This window comes from Anolis sagrei, chromosome 2 (genome assembly GCF_037176765.1).
Source record: "Anolis sagrei isolate rAnoSag1 chromosome 2, rAnoSag1.mat, whole genome shotgun sequence".
Classification (NCBI taxonomy): Eukaryota; Metazoa; Chordata; class Lepidosauria; order Squamata; family Dactyloidae; genus Anolis; species Anolis sagrei.
The window spans coordinates 49,530,523-49,554,225 of record NC_090022.1 but is presented as its reverse complement, the minus strand read 5'-3'; the positions used below and the strand labels follow the sequence as shown (position 1 = coordinate 49,554,225).

The following is a 23,703-nucleotide window of genomic DNA, read 5'->3' as shown; positions in this document are numbered from 1 at the left end:
ATTTTTAAAACAAATATTTTTGAAAGATGATATTGGATTTAGATAACAGATGTTATATTTGGGGTGGGTGGGACACAAATCCTCAATTTTGCTATTTTTTCTGCTAGTATATTGTATTATTCATAGAATCATAGAGTTGGAAGAGACCTTGTGGGCCATCCAGTCCAACCCCCTGACAAGAAGTAGGAATTTAATAATATTATAAGACTTTATTTATATACTGCTCTATCTCCCTGAGGGGGACTCAGGGCTGTTTCCAAGCAACATCACCAAAACATACAGAGTAAATAGCATAACATAACATTAACAAAACAACATAAGCATAAAATTATCACAATAACACACACATATATAAATATTCCTGCCTGTTCAGAGAAATTAAAAGGCTGGGCCGAGGTTAGTACAAACTTAAAATATGAGGGGACTGGGAATTAAGTACAGTGCTATAACAGGCATTCAAAGCACCCCTGACAGATGGTCATTCAGCCTCTTCTTGAAAGCCTCCAAAGAAGGACAGATGACAAGAAGGAACCCTTTGTATTTGTTTTTAAGAGCTAGAAGAAAGCTGTGTAGTGTGTACATGAGGAAGCTTCTTCAAGTGTGTGGGATTAATCCATTACAAATTCAAGTAAATAATACATCACTATGCAAATGAGGTGAGGTGATCCTTCAAATTCTGGATCCAGTTTACCAAGATTTGTATATAGCAACCACTCTGAAGAACATTATACAAGTAATGCCCACATGAGAACATTACCTTGCATTACCAAACTGGGCAAAGACTCTATTCTTTCGCTCTCCCTACCCACGGTTGCATTTTTCTAGAGAGTCCTGAAATAGTTCAGCTTACCTTTGAAATATATTTAATGACAGTGAATTGGCCTTCTGAGTGTTGACATCAAGATTCTTTTGAAACTGGAATGCATTTTGAAATGTTTCTTACTTGTCAAGCTTGCTGTGCTTAGAGGAGAAATTGTCCCACTATCTTCTCCTAATTCAGTGTTCCTTAAGCCATCTACTCACTTTGGTTACTTGAATTCTGAGAATATGGCATCTCTGCTTGTCCTTGGCAGTGACAATGATATTTCACCTAGTGAGAAGCCCTAAATTAGTAGGAGAAGTAAATATATACATATTTGTAGCAACAGTGTTTTGGTTAGGGGCAGGCTATGAAACTGCCCTCCAGTACGTATTCCATAATATTCTGTCTCCAAATTGGTTCATCAACTGACCTTCCCACACTGTACTCATCTCTTTTGCAGCAGTAACGTCAAGGGTAAAACTGGAGCTTGGAAAAGTTACTTATTAGGATTACAGCTCTCATCAAGTCCCCACTGAGAGATTCTCAGCGCTTTTGTCCAAAGGGTGATCCATCCTTACCTCTGAATAGAATATAGAATAATTCAGATAGTGTTGTCTATTGGATTTGACAGGCAAACGTGTTATTGTTTCTTATCTTTGTGGTGCCTTCCTCTGCAGTAATGCAAATGCTAGATTGAAAGAGCAGATTATGAATGCCAAGCAGAGTTTCCCTTCTCCTTTTTACCTGCCTGATTCATCTGCATTCCAGGATATTGAATCAATTATTTAGGCTTTTCTAAGTGTAGACCATTCATATAGAAGAAGAATGTGTTGCAGATGTTTTATGTTTGTAGCAAGAATGCAGTTGCTTGTTGTGAAAAATGTCCTGGATTTATAATGATGAATTGGAGCTTGTAAATTCATTTAGGAAAAAATAAATTGAACAATCGATCCATCTGTTAGTAATGTTCCTTATCTTTGTCAGCTTTGCAAATCTTAGACAGAATCTATGTACTTGAATCCATTAATGTGGCTACCCAACGATGTTCTCTAGAAATTGAAAGAGTAACAACATCGCTCCAGCTTGGTGTCCCTTAACCTTGTTGGAGAAGCTATGTTGCGCTGACATTTTGATCCTGTCCTTCGTAGAATCATAGAGTTGGAAGACACCTCGTGGGCCATCCAGTCCAATCGTCTGCCAAGAAGCAGGAAAATCACATTCAAAGCAACCTTGACAGATGGCCACCCAGCCTCTGTTTAAAAGCCTCCAAAGAAGGAGCCTCCAACACACTCCAAGGCAGAGATTTCCACTGCTGAACAGCTCTCACAGTCAGGAAGTTCTTCCTAATGTTCAGATGGAATCTCCTCTCTTGTAGTTTGAAGCCATTGTTCTGCGTCCCAGTCTCCAGAGCAGCAGAAAACAAGCTTGTTCCCTCCTCCCTATGACTTCCTCTCACATATTTATACATGGCTATCATGTCTCCTCTCAGCCTTCTCTTCTGAAGGCTAAACATGCCCAGCTCTTAAGCTACTCCTCATAGGGCTTGTTCTCCAGACCCTTGATCAATGCCCTTCCCGGGGACATTAGATCGGCCCCCTCCCTCTTAACATTTCGGAAAAAAGACTTGGTTGTTTGAACAAGTGTTTGAAAATGCAAGGTAAATGACATAGGAATTGGAACGACTGGACAATGATATTGGACAACGTTTTTATTAATTGATGTATGTTTTTAATGCTATTGTTATGGTTTTATATTATGTGTTCATGCTTTAAAATGTTTTATGGTGTATTGGGGACCGAATCGTTGCCTCTGTAAGCCGCCCCGAGTCGCCTGAGGGCTGAGAAGGGCAGCATACAAATAAAGTAAGTAAGTAAATAAATAATTTTAGTCGTCCTCCTCTGGACACGTTCCAGCTTGAAAACATCTCCCTTCAGTTGTGGTATCTAGAATTGGACACAATATTCCAGATGTGGTTTAACCAAGGCAGAATAGAGGGGTAGCATGACTTCCCTGGATCTAGACACTATGCTGCTATTGATGCAGGCCAAAATCCTGTTGGTTTTTTTTGCTGCCGCATCACATTATTGGCTCATGTTTAACCTGTTGTCCATGAGGACTCCAAGATCTTTTTCACATGTACTGCTCTTGAGCCAGGCGTCTCCCATTCTGTATCTTTGCATTTCATTTTTTTCTGCCTAAGTGTAGTATCTTGCATTTGTCCCTGTTGAACTTCATTTTGTTAGTTTTGGCTCATTTCTCTAATCTGTTAAGTTCGTTTTGAATTCTGCTCCTGTCTTCTGGAGTATTGACTATCCCTCCCAATTTGGTGTCATCTGCAAACTTGATGATCATGCCTTCTAATCCTCTTTCATATCAGTTCTTGTGGGGTTTTTTCGGGCTATATGGCCATGTTCTAGAGGCATTTCTCCTGACGTTTCGCCTGCATCTATGGCAAGCATCCTCAGAGGACCTCTGAGGATGCTTGCCATAGATGCAGGCGAAACGTCAGGAGAAATGCCTCTAGAACATGGCCATATAGCCCGAAAAAAACCCACAAGAACTGAGTGATTCCGGCCATGAAAGCCTTCGACACTCTTTCATATCTCTTAATGTCTCCAACTATGTTATTGGCATACAATATAGATTCAGCTAATCTGTTTTAGTGTGTCTCATCAACTTCATCTTGAGAAAGCTGACATTTCCCCATGGCCTGTATGGTTTGCTGAGCTCCATCATTTGTGTTATGCTAGAAATGTTGTCACTTCGCAATTACGTATATGCTCAGGATTAACAGCCAGAAGTTATGGGTACATAGTGTCAGACCCTGAGAACGTCCACTTAAACAACAAACAATCTCAGGATACATTCTGTGCTGGTCACATAGACCTCAGATAAGGATGACCACATATGTATTAGATATTGCTTGTGTGCACTTTGTCATTGTCTTTGTAATATAAAATACTGATGCTTCAAACAAACTTTATCATGTTCAGTGCTCTGAATAGGTTGGATTAAAAGCACTGTGACTTGGTAGAGTCTTTATCCAACATTATTGTTTCTTGTCTGTTTGCCTTTCTGCTCAGTTTCAAGACTCATCTGTACTTCATTTCTCACTTGAGAGACGATACAGCTACTATTTCAGATCTTACTCAATAGTGTTAACTTTGGAGAATACTTTCCAGATCCTGTTGAATTTAGGGAAGTTAGACTTTGCACTCTTTCTACTTTCTTTTCACTGACATGTCAAACATGTTTTTAATGGCACATGCTTCAATCTGGTTCTAATTTTTTGATTCTTCAATCGCATTTTACCTCTTGTACCTTGTGGATTTTTAACAACAGTTTTTTAATTAGTTGTAAGCAGCTTTGAGTCCATAACTGGAAAAAAGATGGGATATAATCATTTTTGTTATTATTATTACTATTATTACTATTATTACTATTAATTATTGTATCCCATCTTTCCCCCCAGTTAAATACAAGGATTTAAAGATTGAACTGCAAAGCTTCTGGCACAAGCCAGTGACGGTGGTCTCAGTGGTGATCGGCACAGTGGGTGCAGTGCCTAAAGACCTTGGCCTGCACTTGAAAACAATCAGCACTTACAAAATTACCATCTGTCAGCTGCAAAAGGCCACCCTACTCACTCACACATAATTCGCTGATACATCACATAGTCCTAGACACTTGGGAAGTGTCTGACATATGATCCAATACAAAAGCCGGCATAGTGATGTTGTTTGCTGTGCACTAATCTTGTTGTGTATCTAATAATAATAATAACTACTACTCCTATTACTATTGTTGCTACTACCCCTAATTCATACCAGCACTAGTAGCATTTCATGAGTAGTTTTGGAGGCCATTTTCTGTTTATTTGTTTTTTAAAGCCACTACTGTATAAACTGTAATTTGTATTTAAAGAACCCATTTCCCCTTGAGCTAGTGTTTTTTTCCAGCATGCCCTCTATAATATCAAACTCCTTATTTTAGTGTTGTGGCTTTCATAGGACGTCATTTACCAAGAGCATGTTAATTATAGAATATAAGACATCCTTGTGATAAAACTCTGGTATATCAAATTATACTAGATTTCCTTCAAATTATCATGAATTATCTAAGACAAGAATGATGTACAAACAGTTCCCAGTATAATTTTCAGGAAACAGGAAAGCAGCACTTGGCACAACTGCTGCAATGTCCTTTGTTAGACTTATGCAGTATCTGGGTAACTTAGTTTGGATTTCCAGCTAAGAGGAAAACTAAAAGAAATACATTCTCAAAAAAGCTATTATGGAAAAAAGAGATTAAATAATATTATTCAAATATCTGCTAATATAACTGCAGACATGGGTCTACAATGGGAGAGAAATGACTGAGATATGAATAAAGTTTTATGTTGTGGTTATGTTTAGAGCAAAGGGTGTGTGTGTGTGTGTGTGTGTGTGTAGCTGAGAGTTCCTGAATTCAGTAAAGTGAGGTAGAATCTTGAGAAGCTGGTGCCACTTTGACTGGGTGGCCCCTGGATCTATGAACTGGGCGGGTTTCATGTTCTGGTTGGGTGGCCTCTAGATCCATGAGCCAGGAAGGTTGTGTTCTGCTGGATTCAGTTTATAATCAAGAGCACAACTTCTTGAACCATGAGTCTCAATCCCAAATGGGGTTAGTGTTGGGGTCCTGAAATATTTGGCAGCAGTAAAAGTTTTCTGAACATCACTTAATGGCTATTCCAGGTATTATTTACATCACTTAGTGGCTATTTCAGATATTATTTGCAGTGTTTCCAGTGGACTCTGCAGAAGATGTTCCAGCTGTACTTCATAAAAAGGAAAATCTGCTTGTTTAGCAAGCTTTGCAAATACTGTTTTCTTAACAGTAAATGTTTGATTTTTATACCTGTTTCATATGCAAATATATCCATGATCACATAAAAATGTTTTGGGCCAAAAGGTGTCATGAGTGGAAACGTTTAAGAAGTCCTTTGCACTACTTTTTATGTGCCAGTATACTACACTTAGAATAGCATGTTTTCCTCTGTATTTGGAACATGGTACTTAAATGGGAGATAGGAGAGAAAACTTAAAGCTGACACTAGGCAGTTATCTGCCTGAACCCTTGAGAGTTGTTGCCATTCAGACTGGAACATAATCAACTAGATGGACAAATTGAATATGGAAGCTTCCTATGTGACTGGAAGCCAAAGGATACAAGGAGTGCCTTTTGCTAATTTCAGTAGACCCACATATTACAGGACGGAGTGATTGTAGGATCTTTTGCGTAATACATTTTTGCATCAGTGTTTCTCAACCTTCCTAATGCCGTGACTCCTTAATAGAGTTCCTCATGTTGTGGTGACCCATAATCATAAATTTATTTCTATTGCTACTTCATAATCAAATTTGGCACAAATATCCGCTACACCCAAATTTGAATACTGGTGGGGTTGGGGGATTGATATTGTCATTTGGGAGTTGTAGTTTCTGGGATTTATAGTTCACCTACAATCAAAGAGCATTCTGAACTCCATCAACGATGGAATTGAACCATGGGGCCCACAGAACCCCCATGACCCACAGAAAATACTGAAAGGGTTTGGTGGGCATTGACCTTGAATTTTGGAGTTGTAGTTCACCTACATCCAGAGAGCACTGTAAATTCAAACATTGATGGGTCTGGACCAAACTTGGCATGAATACACAATATGTCCAAATGTGAACACTAGTGGAGTTAGCGGGAAATAGATCTTGACATTTGGGGTTGTTGCTGGGATTTATAGTTCACCTACAATCAAAGAGTATTCCGAACCCCACCAGTGATATAATTGGGCCAAACTTCCCACATAGAACCCCCATGACCAACAGAAAATACTGTGTTTTCCGATGGTCTTTGGTGACCTCCCTGACCACACCTCATGACCCCCCAGAGGTCCAGACCTCCAGGTTGAGAAACACTGCTTTAGATAAATGATGTCTTCAGCTTCCTGCTGGAGCATACCATAGAATTACTCTGAAGGACCTGAAAAAAATACCTAGGGAAGTGTTTTCTAAATTTCCTGCAGAGGACAACCTGTGGTAGTGGAAGTGTAATGGAAGTTGACCATAGAATCACACTGGAGGCTTACAGAGAACATTTTCCCAGGGATTTCCTAGGTCCTCCAGAGTGATTTCATGGTATTCAAAGCTCTTTGCATTATAACCATGTTAAACGAGCTCATGTCACAAGCTGGTTTACTGTATTAAGCAGCTATGGCTGATTTTGGATAGGGATAATCCAGCCATGTGACTCATGCATTGGTCACAACTACAAATTTAATTCATCAGGGAAGTGTAATGCATTTCATGTAGGGCTTCCCACAAGGGACTAATTGGGCACAAAATCACACTATTCTTTCATTTGTTAACTATCAATTTCAAAGCATAGAACATGTGTAGTTTGTTTTTTTATCATTTCTAAATAAGAACAGCATAATCTAGCTTTTGATTGGCATTCCTCTTTGAATTATGCTACTTTAGTCTTTAAAGGAAATGGACAGAAAGGAATTGTTGATATGTTATAAATAAGGCACTGTTGAGGCATTGCTGTTCCTCAGGGCAATTTAATTTCCAAAGAGCTGCATTCATAATTATATTTACGCACTTTTTATTTAAAAGAAAAAACACACACAGCTAGAACTTTAAACGATATGGGTTGCTGCTCAGGCAATATGGAAGTGATCCAGAGAGAAGGGTAACTTTTAAAAGTCTAAACATGACATTATCAGAAGTATACTGTGTTGCCAAAACCCACTGGCTCTGTTATAAACTAAGAAGTATATAGACAGATTCCGCAAATGTGAAATATGTGGGGAAAATACAGCTGCATAGAGATATTTTTGGTGCGGATGGCTATGTATCCACAATTAATTAGCACTATTCTGTTGACTACTGAAAAAGGCAGCTTGGAAAAACACTGTTAATTTTACAATACTGAGTCATGCTTAACTGCATAACATGAATAGTTTTTGTATCATTCCTGAAAATATGGTGAACAGGCAATTCTATGTGTGTTGTTGGATTACAAATCCCATTAGCACATCCTGTATAGGTAGTGATGGGGATGTTGGGGGATTGCTGTCAAATAACATCTGGAGGGCACACATTCCTTATCTCTGCTCTGCTTATTTTCTGAAGAGCTACAATGTAATCTGAAAAGTTGATTTAACCTGCTGACCGTAGACAATTATATTTAATGCTTCTTTTAGCCAACTGTGCTAGTTGCTGTGAAGAATACACAAATGGCTGTTCCTCTTTACAGTAAACAACTACAATGCTGTGTAAAGCAGTTGCAACACTTTATAGGCTTAAAGCTAAGACTCACTTAACATTCATTATCTACCTGTCTATGCTATATGTTCATTTAATTCTTTTCTTTTTGGAAATTGTTGGAAACATAATGGAATTTCTCTTTCTCTTTATTTTTTGTTTTGCTTTGTTTTTCAGAGTAAGGAAATTGGTCTTCAGATGCATGAAGAGCTCCTGAAGGTTACCAATGAACTCTATACTGTGAGTAATGCGTTTCTTGTGCTTGGAATATAATGTTCTGGAATAAATCCACATCGTTTAGAAAACTTATTGAATACACATTTTCCAAGCTCAAACAATTGTCTCAGTCTCATGATGCAAAATTAGTGTAATCCTTTTTGAAAATGTCTGGATTTATTTAATTTCATGGAAAATGAGGATACCATTTATGACACATTTGAGTTCAGATTCTTAGGAAATGTCCTCCCACACCATCCCAATCACAATCTGTATGTGTTTTCTGTTTTGATATGTTGTATGGATCACTTCATAAGTAGTGCTAAACAATGGTTTGGCTAGATCTGTCTTGTTCTCTGCATTGACTGCAATCTTACATTGTAATCATAAAAATAATAATAACTTAATTTTTATACACCACCTTCACCTCCCCGAAAGGACTTGGGCGGCTTACACATGGGACAAAATGTCCACAGAACATTAAAACAAAAAACACGATTAAAATAAAACATAGCAAAGCATAACTTTGTATTACTCACTTAAACCACAGTTTACTTGTTGTTTAGAAAAAAACAACATCAACAATAATGATGTTGATGACAGAGGCTTGTACAAAGAAGGACAGAACTGGCTGGAAAAGAAGGACGTCGTAGGCAGAGCACGGGGATTTTTGCCATATGTTTTGCCATATGCAGAGGAGAGCCTGAAACAAGGGAAGGAATATTTGAGCACTAGATCTCCATTTTTCCCTTTTGGGGAAGAAGAAAGAAACAGTAATACCACTGCATAGAGAAGATGCTAAAATGCTAACAGGGGACAGAGGGAAAGCAGGACTGTTTAACTCCTACTTTACCTCAGTTTCCCCTCAGAAAAGATGTACTGCTCTACCTGGTACATATAAAGAAAATGATGCAGTAAAGAGACTGCATCTTCGAATGGGTGAAGAAGTATTGCAGGAATACATGTATTCTGCACTGGAGAGGACTCGTCTGAGGTACTGCATTCAGTTCTGGGCACCACACTATAGGAACAGACAAAATAGAGCCGATTTTCAGAAGGGCAATAAGGATGCTAGGGACTATGGAGAACAAGATATGAGGAAAGTTTGAAGGAGCTGGATATCTTGTGCTTGATGCAAAGATGGGGGAATGATGGCCCTCTTTAAATACTTCAAGGGCTTCAGCAAGAGGAGATGCTGTTTTGTTGTGTGCTACCGCAGGATAGGACTAAGGACTCCATCAAATAGGGAAAATGGGGGAAAGCAAAGGAAATTGTATTCTTGTGTGTAGAATTGTCGTCTTTGTGTGGGATTCTGTCTTTAAAGAAGATGGAGAATTTACTTACCCCCATCACACAAGATTACCTCCTGCTGCCTCAACCATCCACTTAAATGGGACCCAAGGCACCATTCTTAAGACAGACACCACTTCTGGGATACTTTACTTTTCCCCACAATCCCATTACTCTACAGTAGACCCAAGGCACTGTACTTAAGAATGGGCAGTTCTCCACGTTACTGAAACAATTCAACATGGGCAAATCTGACAGATCCCATCCCACATGTTTTTAAGCACTTTCTCCTGTTTCTAGGTACATCACAAGTCCAGAAGGCAATTCTTCCCCAGCTTCAGTTCCTCCACTTTCTCCACACTTCTGACACATGGAAGTCTGTCTGTGTCATATGATGGGCTCCATTGTACTTTGTCTATGAACTGTTTTAGAAGTGTGTGGAAACGGGGGGCGGGGCATTCATATGATGAACTCCTAAGTCTAATGGAGGATAACTTTTAACTGAACATAAGAATGAGCTTCTTGACAGTGGGAGTTGTTTGACAATGGAGGAAATGGCCCAGAGAATGATGGGTCCTCTTTATGGACATTTTCAAAAAGATTGCTGGGAATGCTTTTGCTGGAGATCCTGCATACAGCAGTGGGTTAGACTTGATGGTTTATGCAGACTCTTCCAGCCATATGATTCGGTGATTCTACATAGTTGACAATAAATATATATTTCAAAATATGCAAGTCCTCACTGTACATATTTAAACAATTATCTATTATTGCATCTATTTGAGAAATGCCCACACAAACATTTTCCATTATAAAAAACCAAACTCCATGCAGAACTTTCATGGAACATAATGTGGGTGCATCTCCATTGTAGAATTAATGACACTATCTTAACTGCCTTGATTTGATACTATGGGAGATATAGTCTGGCAGACATCAGCACTATTTGGCAAAGACAAAATATTGTAAAACTACAACTCCCAGGATTGAGCCATGGAAGCTACAGTGCATTCAAACTGTATTAATTCTATAGTGTAGATGTACCTGACAGGTCAAAAAAGGACTTCAGAAAAGATTTGGCAGATATAACCAGTTCTTCCACATCACCCTCCAGAGCTTATTGAATTGAAGCTGTTGTTGGGCTGTTTGGGGTATGGACGAGGGTAGCTGCACTCAGTTAGTTCTGTTGTTGTAGACAGAATATACATTCTTCTGATAGACTGTTTTGTCCTGACATTGTGATCGTGAGAAATTTGTGGAGCTAAGGAATTTTCATGTCACACAAGTAATGTCTCTCATAACATTGTTGTGGGGCAGTGTATTTTGTACATTTTTCAGCAGAAGGGGGACTAGATTAAATTTTAGATTGCAGTCTGGCCATTATAAACATCGTAAAAGAAACCAGTGCAACTAGCTGAGAGCAGAGCAAAGGTATTTTTCAATTTGATTATAAACCTTTATAGGTATTTCTGGGCTATGCTTTTCATTTTTGAATATATATATATTTTCTTGCTGTGATCATCATTTCTCAGGAAATTAAGAAAAGCTTGATCTTACTAGAACGACATGTTTTCATTAAATTCAAATTTCAAAATGTCACCTGCAAATTAACTTACAGGGTTTTCTTTTAAAAAAAAGTTCTTGCAGATCTGTAGAAAGAGATGGTGGGTTGATAGCAAGAAAAATCCTGCATTGCAGTTCACATTGGTTCATGACTGAATGTGGTGGAAGAAGATAGAACACTGAAAAATGCTGAGTTTGATCACAGTCCCCTCATGTTTATTCTACAAATACAAAGATCCTGTTAGATAGGGTGTTTTTTCCAGCATCAGTTCAACAAGAGTTCTAGTGACTGTTCTTTGTATATATTTTTCTAAACAACAAAAACATATTTTTAAATTCAAGACAAGAGGGAGGTAGGAATGTGATATGGTTGTCAAATTACTTGAAATGTTATCTAGGTTTTGCCCTTTTCTTGAGGAATGGTGCGAGCTGTGATACCTGGAAGGATATTAGAGGTTATCGGTTGCTCTTCTCCAAGGTGAGCCCTCTAGATGTTGTTGGGGTGCGACTCTCATTAGCCCTAAACACTGATGAGAAAGGCTAGGAATTACAACATCTGGAGGGCTGCATAATTTTAATCCTTGCCCTTTACAGAAAAGAAAAGCACACCATTGCCCAATGGGATAGTACCATGGATTGATATTATTTCTCTTGGATGTCAAGTCTGAAGGTTAACTTTGGGTTAAAAGAGGTAGCCAATCTGAATAGACAGCCACTTCACATGTTATGCTTTTAGTATTTCTGTACAGTTCATGTTAAGCCCTTATATATATGCTCTAAAATATGTTTGAGAACCCACATATCCACAGATTCTGCAACCATGGATTCCACCAAAAGTGAACCTTGATTTGTCATTTTGCTTATACCATAGTATATATTGGGACTAGAGCAGGGCAAACCTTTTTGCCTTTGGGATGCATTGCGAACCAGGCCAGGAGGGAGGGGGCCCAGGCACACGGTGGGTGGGGTGGGGGCTTAGGAGGGAGAGGGCAGGGCTGGGTCATCTTCAGGTTGTCCTCCCGACATAAGGACGAGCTGCTCACCCCATACTTATGCTAGGAGAAAGGCAAGACACGTGGCAACTGCCCCAATCCTCCAATCCTCTTCTCAGTCCTTGGGCTGTACTCTTGGAATTATGGTGAGAGGAGGGCAAGATAGGCAGTGACTGAGACTGCTTTGAAGGGCTTTCAGCCGTAGTGTGCCTTCCTCAAGCTGTTTTCATGGCATAAGGATAGGAGAAACACGGGCTCTCAGCTGCTTTCTTCCTTCCTCCCTTGTCTTTTTGGCATAAGGATGTGATGGGCCACCGTGTCCTTATCCCAAGAGGAAAAGGAAAATTAGGAGGGCCTGAGGTAATCACCCAGGGGGGCACATCTATCCTCCAATCCTTAGTTTGCCCATAACTAGACTAGAGCATTGGAGGATTTTGATGTTCACAGCACCTGTATCCCCGTGTCCTGGAACCAAAGCTAAGCGAATAACAAGGGGCCACTGTACTTGGCAAAGGAGTCATTTGAAAAAAAAATTCCTGACGTAAAACACAGTGCCGAGAATCTGGCTGAAAAGATTGGTTGTGGAGAATATCTGGTAAAAGTGCCATAAAAACCTATTTATTTTTGTGCAGTATGCAGGATACCTAGATAAAATTTTATTTAATATGCATTGCCTGGAGTGCTCTGCAATAAATAGATATTCGTTTTATTTATTGCAAAGTACATTCAGTAATGCATACTAATGAGACAAAAAGCAGCACATTTGATTGCAATGCCTTGTAAGAATAAGTATTGGGGTGCTTTTAAATCTGCATGCTAAACCTCAGGGTATATAGTAGCTGTGTAGGCAAGGGGGAACCAGTATGTATACATATTAGCAAAGGAGTACAAGAACAGTATAGAGAAGAGGACAAATCTAGTGATTAATTCTAAAACAAAAAAAATGGGGGGAAAGGAAATGAAAAAGTACGACTGGACAGCAAAGGCCAGCTAAATAACATTCAGCTGAAGTCCTTTGGCACTCTGATTGGATTGTAGTTGACAGTTGAGGAGAAAGTTACATAACAAGGTATGCTCTAGGCCAGAGATGTCTCTCTCCATATTTTTATCTGAGGAGAGAGTTACTGGCCTCTCGAAAAATAGCCACAGCCATTGACTTCCAAAATGATCAAACACTTTTCTGTGCATCTGCCTTGAAATGAATATTCTGTGTGTGCATTGAAATGCCATGGTAATCCCTACAAATTTCTCTTTCATTTACCTTTTCCTTTGGAGATTTACAGCTTGTTTCTCGATGACTCAGGATGTATTTGAAGTCTAGAATACATGCATGAAGATGTATTGGATGGAATAGGAGTGTCCTTGACATCAAATCAATGTTCCTTAAGAAAAGTTTACTGCCTTATGTACTGTCTATGTTTAGGATAGGGAAAGTTGGGTGGGGGATTGTTACTGATGTATTTATTCAGTAGACTGACGGCAGCCAACAGCACAAAGTAAATCATGTTGGGAATAGTAATTGGGAATGATAAAAGTTGAGGTGTCTTTAAAAAAGAAAGGGAAAAATATATTATGATCATACAGACAGCACACTATTACAAGGAGTATTTTTAAAAGTTCTGTAAGTTCTACTGAAAGGCAACTAAGGATGAGGTTTCTTAGGGCCCTTCCAGACAGGCCCTATATCCCAGGATCTGACCTGATTCCAGGTTTTCTGCTTTAAATTACATTATATGCGTCCCCACTGCTAAATAATTTGGGATAAACAGAAAACCTGGGATCAGATCTAGGGATATAGGGCCTGTCTGGAAGGGCTCTATATCTTTCTGCTATTACTACAGAAGCCTATGCCCCTCCTGCCATAGGTTTGAGAGCTCCAGGGTACAGAAGGTAACCTCAGAAGCCACATTTACTCATGTATCTAAGGAGGCCATTCTTGAGATATGGTGAATGTGGACGGTTCAGATTTTGAGGTGAAAAAACCCCAAAACCCACAAAAGAAAGATATTCAATGCAGCATGTAACCATTGTAGAAACAGTTTCAGAAACTATTATACTCAAATTCTTTGAATTGAGTCTGGCTGGGAGCCCGGTGAAGATGACATCATGTTGGAGATGTATGTTCCAACCTGCAAGTCTCAGTTAACACCCTGCCAGTTGCTTTTTAAAACCAAATGAAGCTTCCTGTCTTCAAAGGCAGTCCCATGTGGAGATTATTACAAGCATTTAATCTGGATATGACTAAAGCAAGAGCCATTTTATCCAGATCTGACATCTCCAGGAAAGATCTTTAATTCGCAGTCCTATTTGTGATTGTGGTTTTTACATATGTGGGTGAAAGAACAACCCCATTTGGAGATGGCTGTGTATCTACTCTCAGATCACCAGAATGGCAAAGGGTTCAGCTTTGATCTTTTCCCCTTCCCATTTCAGAACAATGCAATGTTTCCCATCAGAAGTTCATGTGGATACATTTTGGCCTGACCAACATTTTATAAAGTAACTTACAAATCTAGTGTTCAAATTCCAGAATTAGACTGTCACTTAATTTTGCTTTAATTTAATCACTCTTGATCTGGATTCACCTTAACAGGCTCTATAAGCCTAAATAAGAGCTGTCTCACTACCTTATCCCAATTTGTTATCATTTCAATTCCTTTTTTTTAAAAGCACTAAAGTATATCTGGTTGATTGGTTTAGAACCCCGATAGATTACTTTCCTACTGAAGTTTGGATCACATTCTAATTGGAGGGCAGAATCTAGGCAGCTTCCTATGATAGCTGTGTATTCAAGTTAGCTACCTCTTTTGAGCCAGTAGTGTTTAGCAATTATTGGAAGCCCTTGAATTTTCCTTGCATGACAAAGATCAAAGAATGATGGGGTTTCTTAGAAAGCTGTTGCTATTCCCAACTAGATAAAGAAAATCATCTCACTTTTACTCTCTGTTAATCTTGCGGTATCTGTGAGGAAGGTGTGATGGCCTTGTATAATCCTTTTTAGACTCCTGATAGCATGACTTGTTCTTCTGATAAACAGAATATATGTCAAATGCTGTTGCAACTGAGAGCTGGTTTTTTTTTAATTGCTGGACTATTTTTCTAAAATCCAGTATAAAGCTGGGTTACTATAAGTTTTCCGGGCTGTATAGCCATGTTACAGAAGCATTATCTCCTGATATTTCACCCACATCTAGGGCAGACATCCTCAGCGGTGGGGGGGGGGCTTTGGAAACTAAGAAAGTGAGGTTTAGATATCTGTGGAATGTCAGGGTGGGGGAAAGAACTCTTGTCTGCTAGAGGTACATGTGAATGTTGCAATAAAAAAAATAAAGTTGTTATTTCCCAAGGGGCAATTTTCCTTGAAATAATGGTAGAGGTAGGAAAGATTTAAGTTGTCCTTTACTACCTCCCATTTCTTTATATTTCTTAAAATGTAGATATGTTGTATCTAGAGTTGCTTTTCAGTTGGGTTTTGGAATCCGGAATGGCATTGCAGGTAGCTGCATTTGTGTGTAGATGGGTGTGGTATAATCTCGTTTCATTGGGTTGGCAAATATATAGTGCTTGCGATGCTTACATGAACAGCATACAATCTAGAAAGTGTTGTTACTATTGTATTTATTTATTTGTGCCCTGTTTTATCACTCCCACAGGAGACTCTGAAATGAATTTCTTTTCTTTTCCTCTGCATAGTGTGCTGGTTTCAAGATCTTGATCAGTTGCTCTTGTGGCATAAACTCAGGTTTTTGATGATGTCATAAACACCATCAAAACTAGACTAGAATTTTAATCAGTCATATTTCCTAGTAAGCATACTGGTAGCATATGCATTTGCAAATGCACATCTGTTGCACTATTTTGGAAAGTTTATTGCTTTTATAGCAGTGGTTCCTAAACTTCCCAAATGCTGTTGGAATAGAAGCTCCAACAAGCATACCATAAGCAATATACAAATCTTCAAGGATTCTGGGAGTTGTATTCCAACAACAGCCTGTGATTTCAAGCTTGGGAACCACTGGTGTAAAGCACACTTTTTGAAATTAAATGTGTGTGGGAAGTTGTCTTAGTTAGATTCTCTTCAAGTCAGTCTCTGAACCTCAGTTCTTCTCCTGTGAAATTGTAATGATGAGCATCACAGGATTCTCATGAGGGCAAAACACAGGCAGAAATGCCCTGCCAGTTAAAAGAGAAATGTGTAATTGATTAGTTGAGGCACACTTGTTCATTTACAGCCAGTGAAGTGTTTTATTGTTTTGTTGCAACGTCAATGGTGGGTGGATTTTGCATGCTGACTTGCTGAATTTCCTTGCCTCTAGGTGATGAAAACATATCACATGTATCACGCTGAGAGCATCAGTGCTGAAAGTAAACTGAAGGAAGCAGAAAAGCAAGAGGAGAAGCAATTCAATAAAGGAGGGGACATCAGTGTGAACCTCTTGCGACATGAAGATAGACCACAGCGCCGCAGCTCTGTCAAAAAGATTGAAAAGATGAAGGAAAAGGTGGGTGCTGAGAGGTTCTCCCCATGGATGGTAGTGTGGCCACTCCTAGGTCTTCAGGGAGTTGCCATTGGCAACTTGCTTTGAGTGTATGAGAATGAAAGAGAGAGTGAGTGAAGAGAGGCTACACACAGAGAAACGGCAAGCCTAGGGCTGGTAATATTTGTTCACTCATACAGCACTGGTATTTTTTTGAATGAAGTTGACTGCCCTGGGCTCTGAACATTCTTGTATACATTTTCGCTGAAGCTCTATTTGGGATAGCTGAATAAAAAAGCTTCCTTCTTTCCTGCTTGTTAGCTGTGGACAAATGCCAAAAAGACAGCAGGTAGCTAGAGCTTTGAGGCAGGCAACTTCCAGCAAGAAACAGAGCCCGGGGGCACATTGTCAAGCACTTTCACAGAGGGGGTGCCTTACATCACCGGAGCCTGATGTGCTCAGCCATTTAATTGCTCAACACAAGGAGAGTTGAAAAGGGCAGCTGGAGGGAAGGAAGACCTCCCGAGAGTGATGGCTCAGAAAACAAACAAAGCAAAACAAAACAAAAGTGGGCGAGGCATCAGTGCAAACACATCAGTGAATAAAATGGACGTACTATAGTTGCTTGGGGTCATCTCCCAGATACAAGAGACAGTTCAATGGCTTAGCATCCAAGAGATTTTTCTGTCTATGGAAGGAGGTAGATTAAGCAGTAAATTGTGTGTGCATAAGCCTTCAAGTTACTTGTGGACTTCTGGTAACTTTTTAAATTCCATTGGGTTTCCTTAGGTAAGGAATACTGTAAAGTGGCTTTGTCAGTTCCAACAGCATCTGGAATTTGTTGATGAACTCCCATCCAAGAACTGTCCAAGACTGCACCTCCTTATCTTTAGGGTGCATAGTAAATTACTGCTGTGTTAATTTATAGACTCATTATAGAGTTGGAAGAGACCACAAGGGCCAAGTCAAGTCAGGTATCACCCATCCTATCTCTCTGCATTTCATTTTTTGCTGACTCAGTGCGATGCCTTACATTTCTCCATGTTGAAGTCCATTTTGTTAGTTTTGACCCAGCTCTCTAGTCTCGTACAGTCATTTTGAACTAAAATCCTTTCTTCTGGGATATTATTTATTTATTTATTTACAACATTTATAGCCCGCCTTTCTCAACCATATGGTGACTCAAGGTGGGTTACAGATTGGCACGATTCAATGCCATGCATCCATAAAATTGCAATTAAAAACAGTCAGTATAACAATATAAAAACATATATAAAAACCATTACAACATGTTTAGCTGCCCATTGTCCAAGTCACTGACAAAGATATTGAAGAGCACTGGTCCCAGGACAGAATCCTGTGGCTCTCCATTAGTCACTTCTCTCAGAATGAAGTGGAGCCACTGCTGAGTGCCCTTGGGGCTTGGTCAATCAACCAATTGCCAGTCCATTTAACAGTGCCATTGTCTTGCTCATGTTTTATTAGTTTGTTAACAAGACTATCATGGGGGACTTTGATGCATGCTTAGGTTTCCCTTCATCTACTAAACTGGTAATCCATTTTAAAGAAAGAGATTAGTTTCATATGGCTTGTTTTTGTGAAAGCCATGTTGACTTCTAGTGATCACAGCATTTCCTTCCTGTTTAATCTATTTCCCTGAAATCGATTATACCATTGTATTGCTACATTCCAGTCATTAGTGTCATGCCATCAACTTTAAGTGAAGTCTGTGTATATCATGTTTGATTTGATGTGTTATGTGTACAAGTTCTTTTTGTTTATTCCACATGCTCTCTGCATTACTACAGAGACATATGAGACCATGAGGTATTCCCCCAAGCATCAGAGCAGATGGGGAAGCATGAAGGAGGTTATGGGCTATGTCCATTATTTGTGGAACATCTCATTGTGTGTTCACAGGATTCCTTACCGTCCATCTCCCACAATATTGTCCATAACACATTAACTTATAGAACAGTAGGAGATTAATGCATAGCTGTTTTAACTTTGTCCCCAGAGTGGGCCTGAATACTAGACTAAAAAGTAAAGTGGGTAACATTGTACAATATTTCTTCTCCATTATTGTCATTGTCATTGTCAATGAATTTCCTGTTTTACATTGTAAAATAATCTCAAGATAGGATAGAATAGCAAGGGAGCAGTCAATCTTTACAACAATAAAAACAGGGCTGAGCATAGGCACTATTACAAGCAGTTTACAAATGGCGGTGACACAAATTCAGTACATGTAAGTTGATCTTCAGTGAGTGCTGAAAGCTTCTATTATTTGATGCCGATCATAATTGAAGGCAAAGGAAGCTTCTAAGTCAGAATGTTTGCATCTATAGCTACCTCTGTCAGGTTGCATTATATTGATTCCCTGGCAAAAGTGGCACTGTCAACAGAACAATAAGGGAGAAGACATGCCAACTAATTCCCAAATTCTAACATAGGTAGAGCTTTGGATGTCAACACAAGAATGTTGAACTTAGCTCAGAACTATATTTCTATACAGTTCAATTCCTCCAGGATTGTTTAAACCCCTTCAGAGTAGTATAATATGTTTTTGGTAGGCTATCCCACAGAAATGCTGTTTCAAGGCAGGGCCACATACATCCCCATATTCTGAAGCTAAACCATTTGACTGCCAGGATTCTATCAACTTATGAAGGAGGAAAAGACATTCTTACTTGTTCTGAAAAAGAGTGGAACAGCAACAGCACTAGTAGGAATATTACCTCTTTATACCCTTGGCTTCTTGCACTTGTTTTGCTTTTATCTTCACATATACATGAGTGGTAGGCCATGTGCGTGTTTACATGGAGAACGAAGGAGTCTTTTTAATGTGGTTAGCTCATGGGATGGGACTCAGTTTGGAGAGCCAGTGTTTCTGGCCTTCAGCTCTTGCTGAACCTAAATATGGCTGTTGTAAAAAACAGTAACAACTAAGTTGTCATAGAAGGTTACACATGGGATCACATACTTCTTGAATTGTATAAAAACCAGTTTTGAAAGGGTTATTCATTTAGAAAGTTACTTTTGCAGGACATCTCTACTATATCTCAAAACTTCAAGGAGCCCCTCTCCATATATTTGCCTGACTGATGACTGTGGTCTGTTTGAAGAACCCTCTTCTGTGTTCCACTAGCTGGGACAATATGCAGAGGGAGGATGTGAGAGAAAACATTGTTTCTTGTGGCCTCCTGGTTGTTGAACACCTTTTCTTCAGAAGCCCAGTTGGATTTCTATGTTGGCTTCATTTCAGCACCCAGTTACAATATGCTTTTTATTAAATCCTTTGAGGCCCAATAGATTTTTCATCCAAATCTGCCCACATTCAAGATTTTCTTAAATGCCCTTTCTAACTTTTCAAATTGTTTAATATGCTTTTAGTCTGTTTTCACTATTTGTAAAATTCTAAATTGGTTACATTAATTTTATATTAAGGTAGAATATAAATAGGCTATATTTCATTGTATAATACAGAACTTGAGGCCTGAATTCTATATGTACATTTAGTTAGAGTAGACCCATTGAATCAACCGTTGGATAGTGAGTCAACACCTATGTAAATTAATGGATCTGCTTTAGTTGGGACTACTAATGGGAGGCAGGACATATTTATGGCATCCCTTCACTCCCTGACTCTGCACTAGTTAAACCTGCTTGCTGTATATTTCCTTAAAGGAAAATTATGTGTTTGCCTTGCAGTAACACCAGGGTAAATAACTGGATTTTAGATCTAGCCATTCAGCAAAGGTAGTGTTTGATCTTTCTGTCACACATAAAGGATTCTTTTGTAAAGAAGACCTTATCATTCACATTTCAAGGGCATTGTGGAACTATTCCGTGTTTTTGTTTTCAAACAAGAAAAAAGCTAGAAGATAAGAATAGGAAAGTATATAAGGGCTACACATTGAAGAAGTCATCTTGAAGACTTCCTATACATTTCTGTGAGCATTATAGTACAGAAATGCCTTGTTTAAGCATCCTAGGCTGTGCTTCAACACACAAAACTTTCCATATTATGAAGATCTTATGGAGCTACCGGGCACTTTTCCATTTGGCATTTTGTACTACAATCTCACTTTTCCTGAAGTCATCTTGAATAGAGAGTTGCACACTGGATGTCTGAATATAATCCCTCAAAAATGATCTATGGAAGGCAGTGTATGTAATGTAGTAGCACTGAATGCTGGGCACTGTATCTGCAGTTCTGCATTCAAAAGTCTGACATCATTGGCTAGGCTACCTATCCGTGCTAAAATAGCTTATTCCCTGCCAACAATTTCAGGAGATTAATGCCAACCTTCTCCACAAGGCACTGACTAAGTGTGCATGATGTTTCTTGTAAATGGTAGCATGTACATTGAACATGCTTTATGTGCTGCTCACTATGTGGAGGCATATTCAGAAATAAATTGCTGCTACTCTTGCTGAATAAATCAACCACATTCCCTCATAACGGGAAATGTTTTATCTGAATGCAGCAACACCATATAAAGTTCTTCTTCACAGATTAATGGAGGATAAGACTAGCAGTGAATAGTAGTCAATGCTGATATGTAATACATCCAGAATTAGAGGCAACCTAACTGAATTAGGGATATAAATAATACATAGTAGGCCTACACCTTCCTGGGGGTTAGAGGTACAGGACTCCCATGAAAGTGAGGAAAACTACAAATAGAAAATGCACTATTTTTTAGTCTGAGAGAAGACCTCTCTAGGAATGTCTAGGTCCTCTATAGTGATTCTTTGAAAACCTAGGTCCTCTAGACTGAATAACACTTACCTAGACGTTCCTAAGGAAATGCTTTCCCAAGGAACTTTTTTGTTCTCCAGCACAACTCAATGGTCAATTTCCCGGAAAACCTGAAAATTACTAGAGAGAACATATTAACAAATCCACAAATAATCAAATCTGCAAGAGTTAAATCAGCAGATGCAAAGGGGTGATTGTACAATTTTCCATTGTTAATTGAAGTTTAAGGTTTAACTCACACATATTTTGTTTTCATTTCAAGATTTTTTGGGAAAAAAAATGCATGAGAACTAAAAAATAATGGGTTTCCACACAAAAATGTTTTTCTTTAGAAAAATGTGTTTTGTATAACATACATTATTTTCTGTACAAAATATTGCTTTTGTATGCAACTGTTTTTCACGGAAAGGATAAAATTCAAATATTCATGGAAAAATCAGCAAAATTTCTTGGGAAACTGCACTGATCATTGGTTCCATCCAGTCAAGATATTTTATGGCATGTCATGAGATAAACATATTGGGAAGATATAACAATTGGAATGACTGATTGACAGTTGTTAAGATGTGCGTGTCATCTTGCTTTTTTTCAGAGGCAAGCGAAATACTCTGAAAATAAATTGAAGTGCACTAAAGCCAGGAATGACTATCTGCTAAACCTAGCAGCTACAAATGCAGCAGTCAGTAAATACTACATCCATGATGTCTCAGACCTAATTGATGTAAGTACTTGAGGGATTATTTTTTCTTAATGCAAGGATCCCCAAACTCTTTGCAAATGGGCAACTGTTTTCTCCAACTTCACGTGTGCTTCAATGTGCTGATTCTTGATTCATTGCATATGCATCCAACATGAAACTAGTGTTGCAAAGTGCCAAGCATTTTGGGATAACTTTTCAGTATCATCATTTTTTTTGTATTTTAGCATGTATTTTATAGAAATATATTTTAATATATGTGTTTTATATATTAGTGGTATTGGTATTCATATACAGCAGCATCAAAATGGCTTTATATAAGGAATAGAGATGAGAATGTGGTGGAAAGGAGCCCAGGTTCAACATGGGAGTCCAGGTATTGAGCCATAGTTGAATTGGGAGACATGATAAATAGCCTGAGTTTAGATATTTCTATTTTGGGGCCACTATAGAATTAGAGATCACATATTCATAAAGAGATTGCTGCTTGTTTGACCTCCTATCATGCAGGAATCCATAGCTATGCCTGAGACATGGCCATTTAGCTTTTGTTTAAAAAGTTCCTGAGAAGGCAAACCCACATCCGCTAAGGTAGTTCTAAGTCATATAAGGCATTCTTACTACAAAATAGAGCTGATGAGGAGTATTTTGTAGCAAAGACTAGAGACAAGCAGGTCTGGTTTATGGACTTAGTAAACCAGTAAGAGTACCAAGTAAGGAGAGAAGTGGTCAGAGAGGAACAGTCCATTTGGGAAAAGAAGGAAATCATGGCTTACTGTTTTGATGGGGACTAAGAGCAGAAATGTGAAGTTTTCCTGGGAACTGATAGTAGTTATTAAAGTACCTTGTAGAAGGCTGGAAAATGGCTGTCAAGGAGGTTATTATGTTTTCATATACTCATTCAGCCCATTGACTCGAGAAATAAGGTTTCTGCTCATATATACTGAGAAACTGTCATAAAACCTAATATCTCTTTCAGTATAGGATTTTTCTTGCTTGGAGGATATAAATTTACGGTGGCTTTGTAATGGTCATATAAATGACGAGATCTGTGTATGAAGCTTTTGTCATGGTTTAAATGTTACTTAAGTGTATCAGGAAGTTAAGCTCATTTAATCCTCTAAATCATATTTATTGTTTCAAGCTAGAATTAAAAAGGAAGTTTTATCTGTGACTTTGAAGCCCTAGAGGGATTTCAGGATATTACAGATGTTCTTTGATAGGTGCATGTGTTAATTTCTTAAGCAACGCTTTAAACTGGTCTCACTGTCAAAAGCCCACACTGTTTTGTTGTTGTTCTTCAAAGCTTTGATTATTCACAAGCTGGGAGGGGAGGGAAAAAAACCCTTGACAATGTAAACATAAAAACAGAATATGGTTCCTTCATTACTTGGGTTTCCTATATTTTCATGTGTGACACCTTTTTTTCTTTTCTTTTATGGAATTGAGGCTCTGGTTTCCTGGAGAGCTGCTGAATGCCAGTTTTGCTCTGGCTGTTTTTATTACTATTCCTCCTCCGTACATTTCCTTTCTGATATTTCTATTGGAGTCGGCAGATGGCTTTTCTTCCTCACTCCAGGAAATCCCTTTAGGGGACTT

General features: G+C 38.8%; 1 protein-coding gene across 6 annotated transcripts in view; it reads left to right on the top strand.

Annotated features, from left to right (window-relative positions):
* The window catches only part of SRGAP3 (SLIT-ROBO Rho GTPase activating protein 3), a 214,210-nt gene that overhangs the window by 127,305 nt on the left and 63,202 nt on the right, over positions 1 to 23,703 (top strand). For all 6 annotated transcript variants that reach the window (XM_060766278.2, XM_060766282.2, XM_060766281.2 and 3 more), the window contains exons 4-6: positions 8,281 to 8,343; positions 16,481 to 16,666; positions 22,000 to 22,128. In XM_060766278.2, the coding sequence (XP_060622261.2) occupies positions 8,281 to 8,343; positions 16,481 to 16,666; positions 22,000 to 22,128 (378 nt within the window). The remainder of the gene's footprint in view (positions 1 to 8,280; positions 8,344 to 16,480; positions 16,667 to 21,999; positions 22,129 to 23,703) is intronic.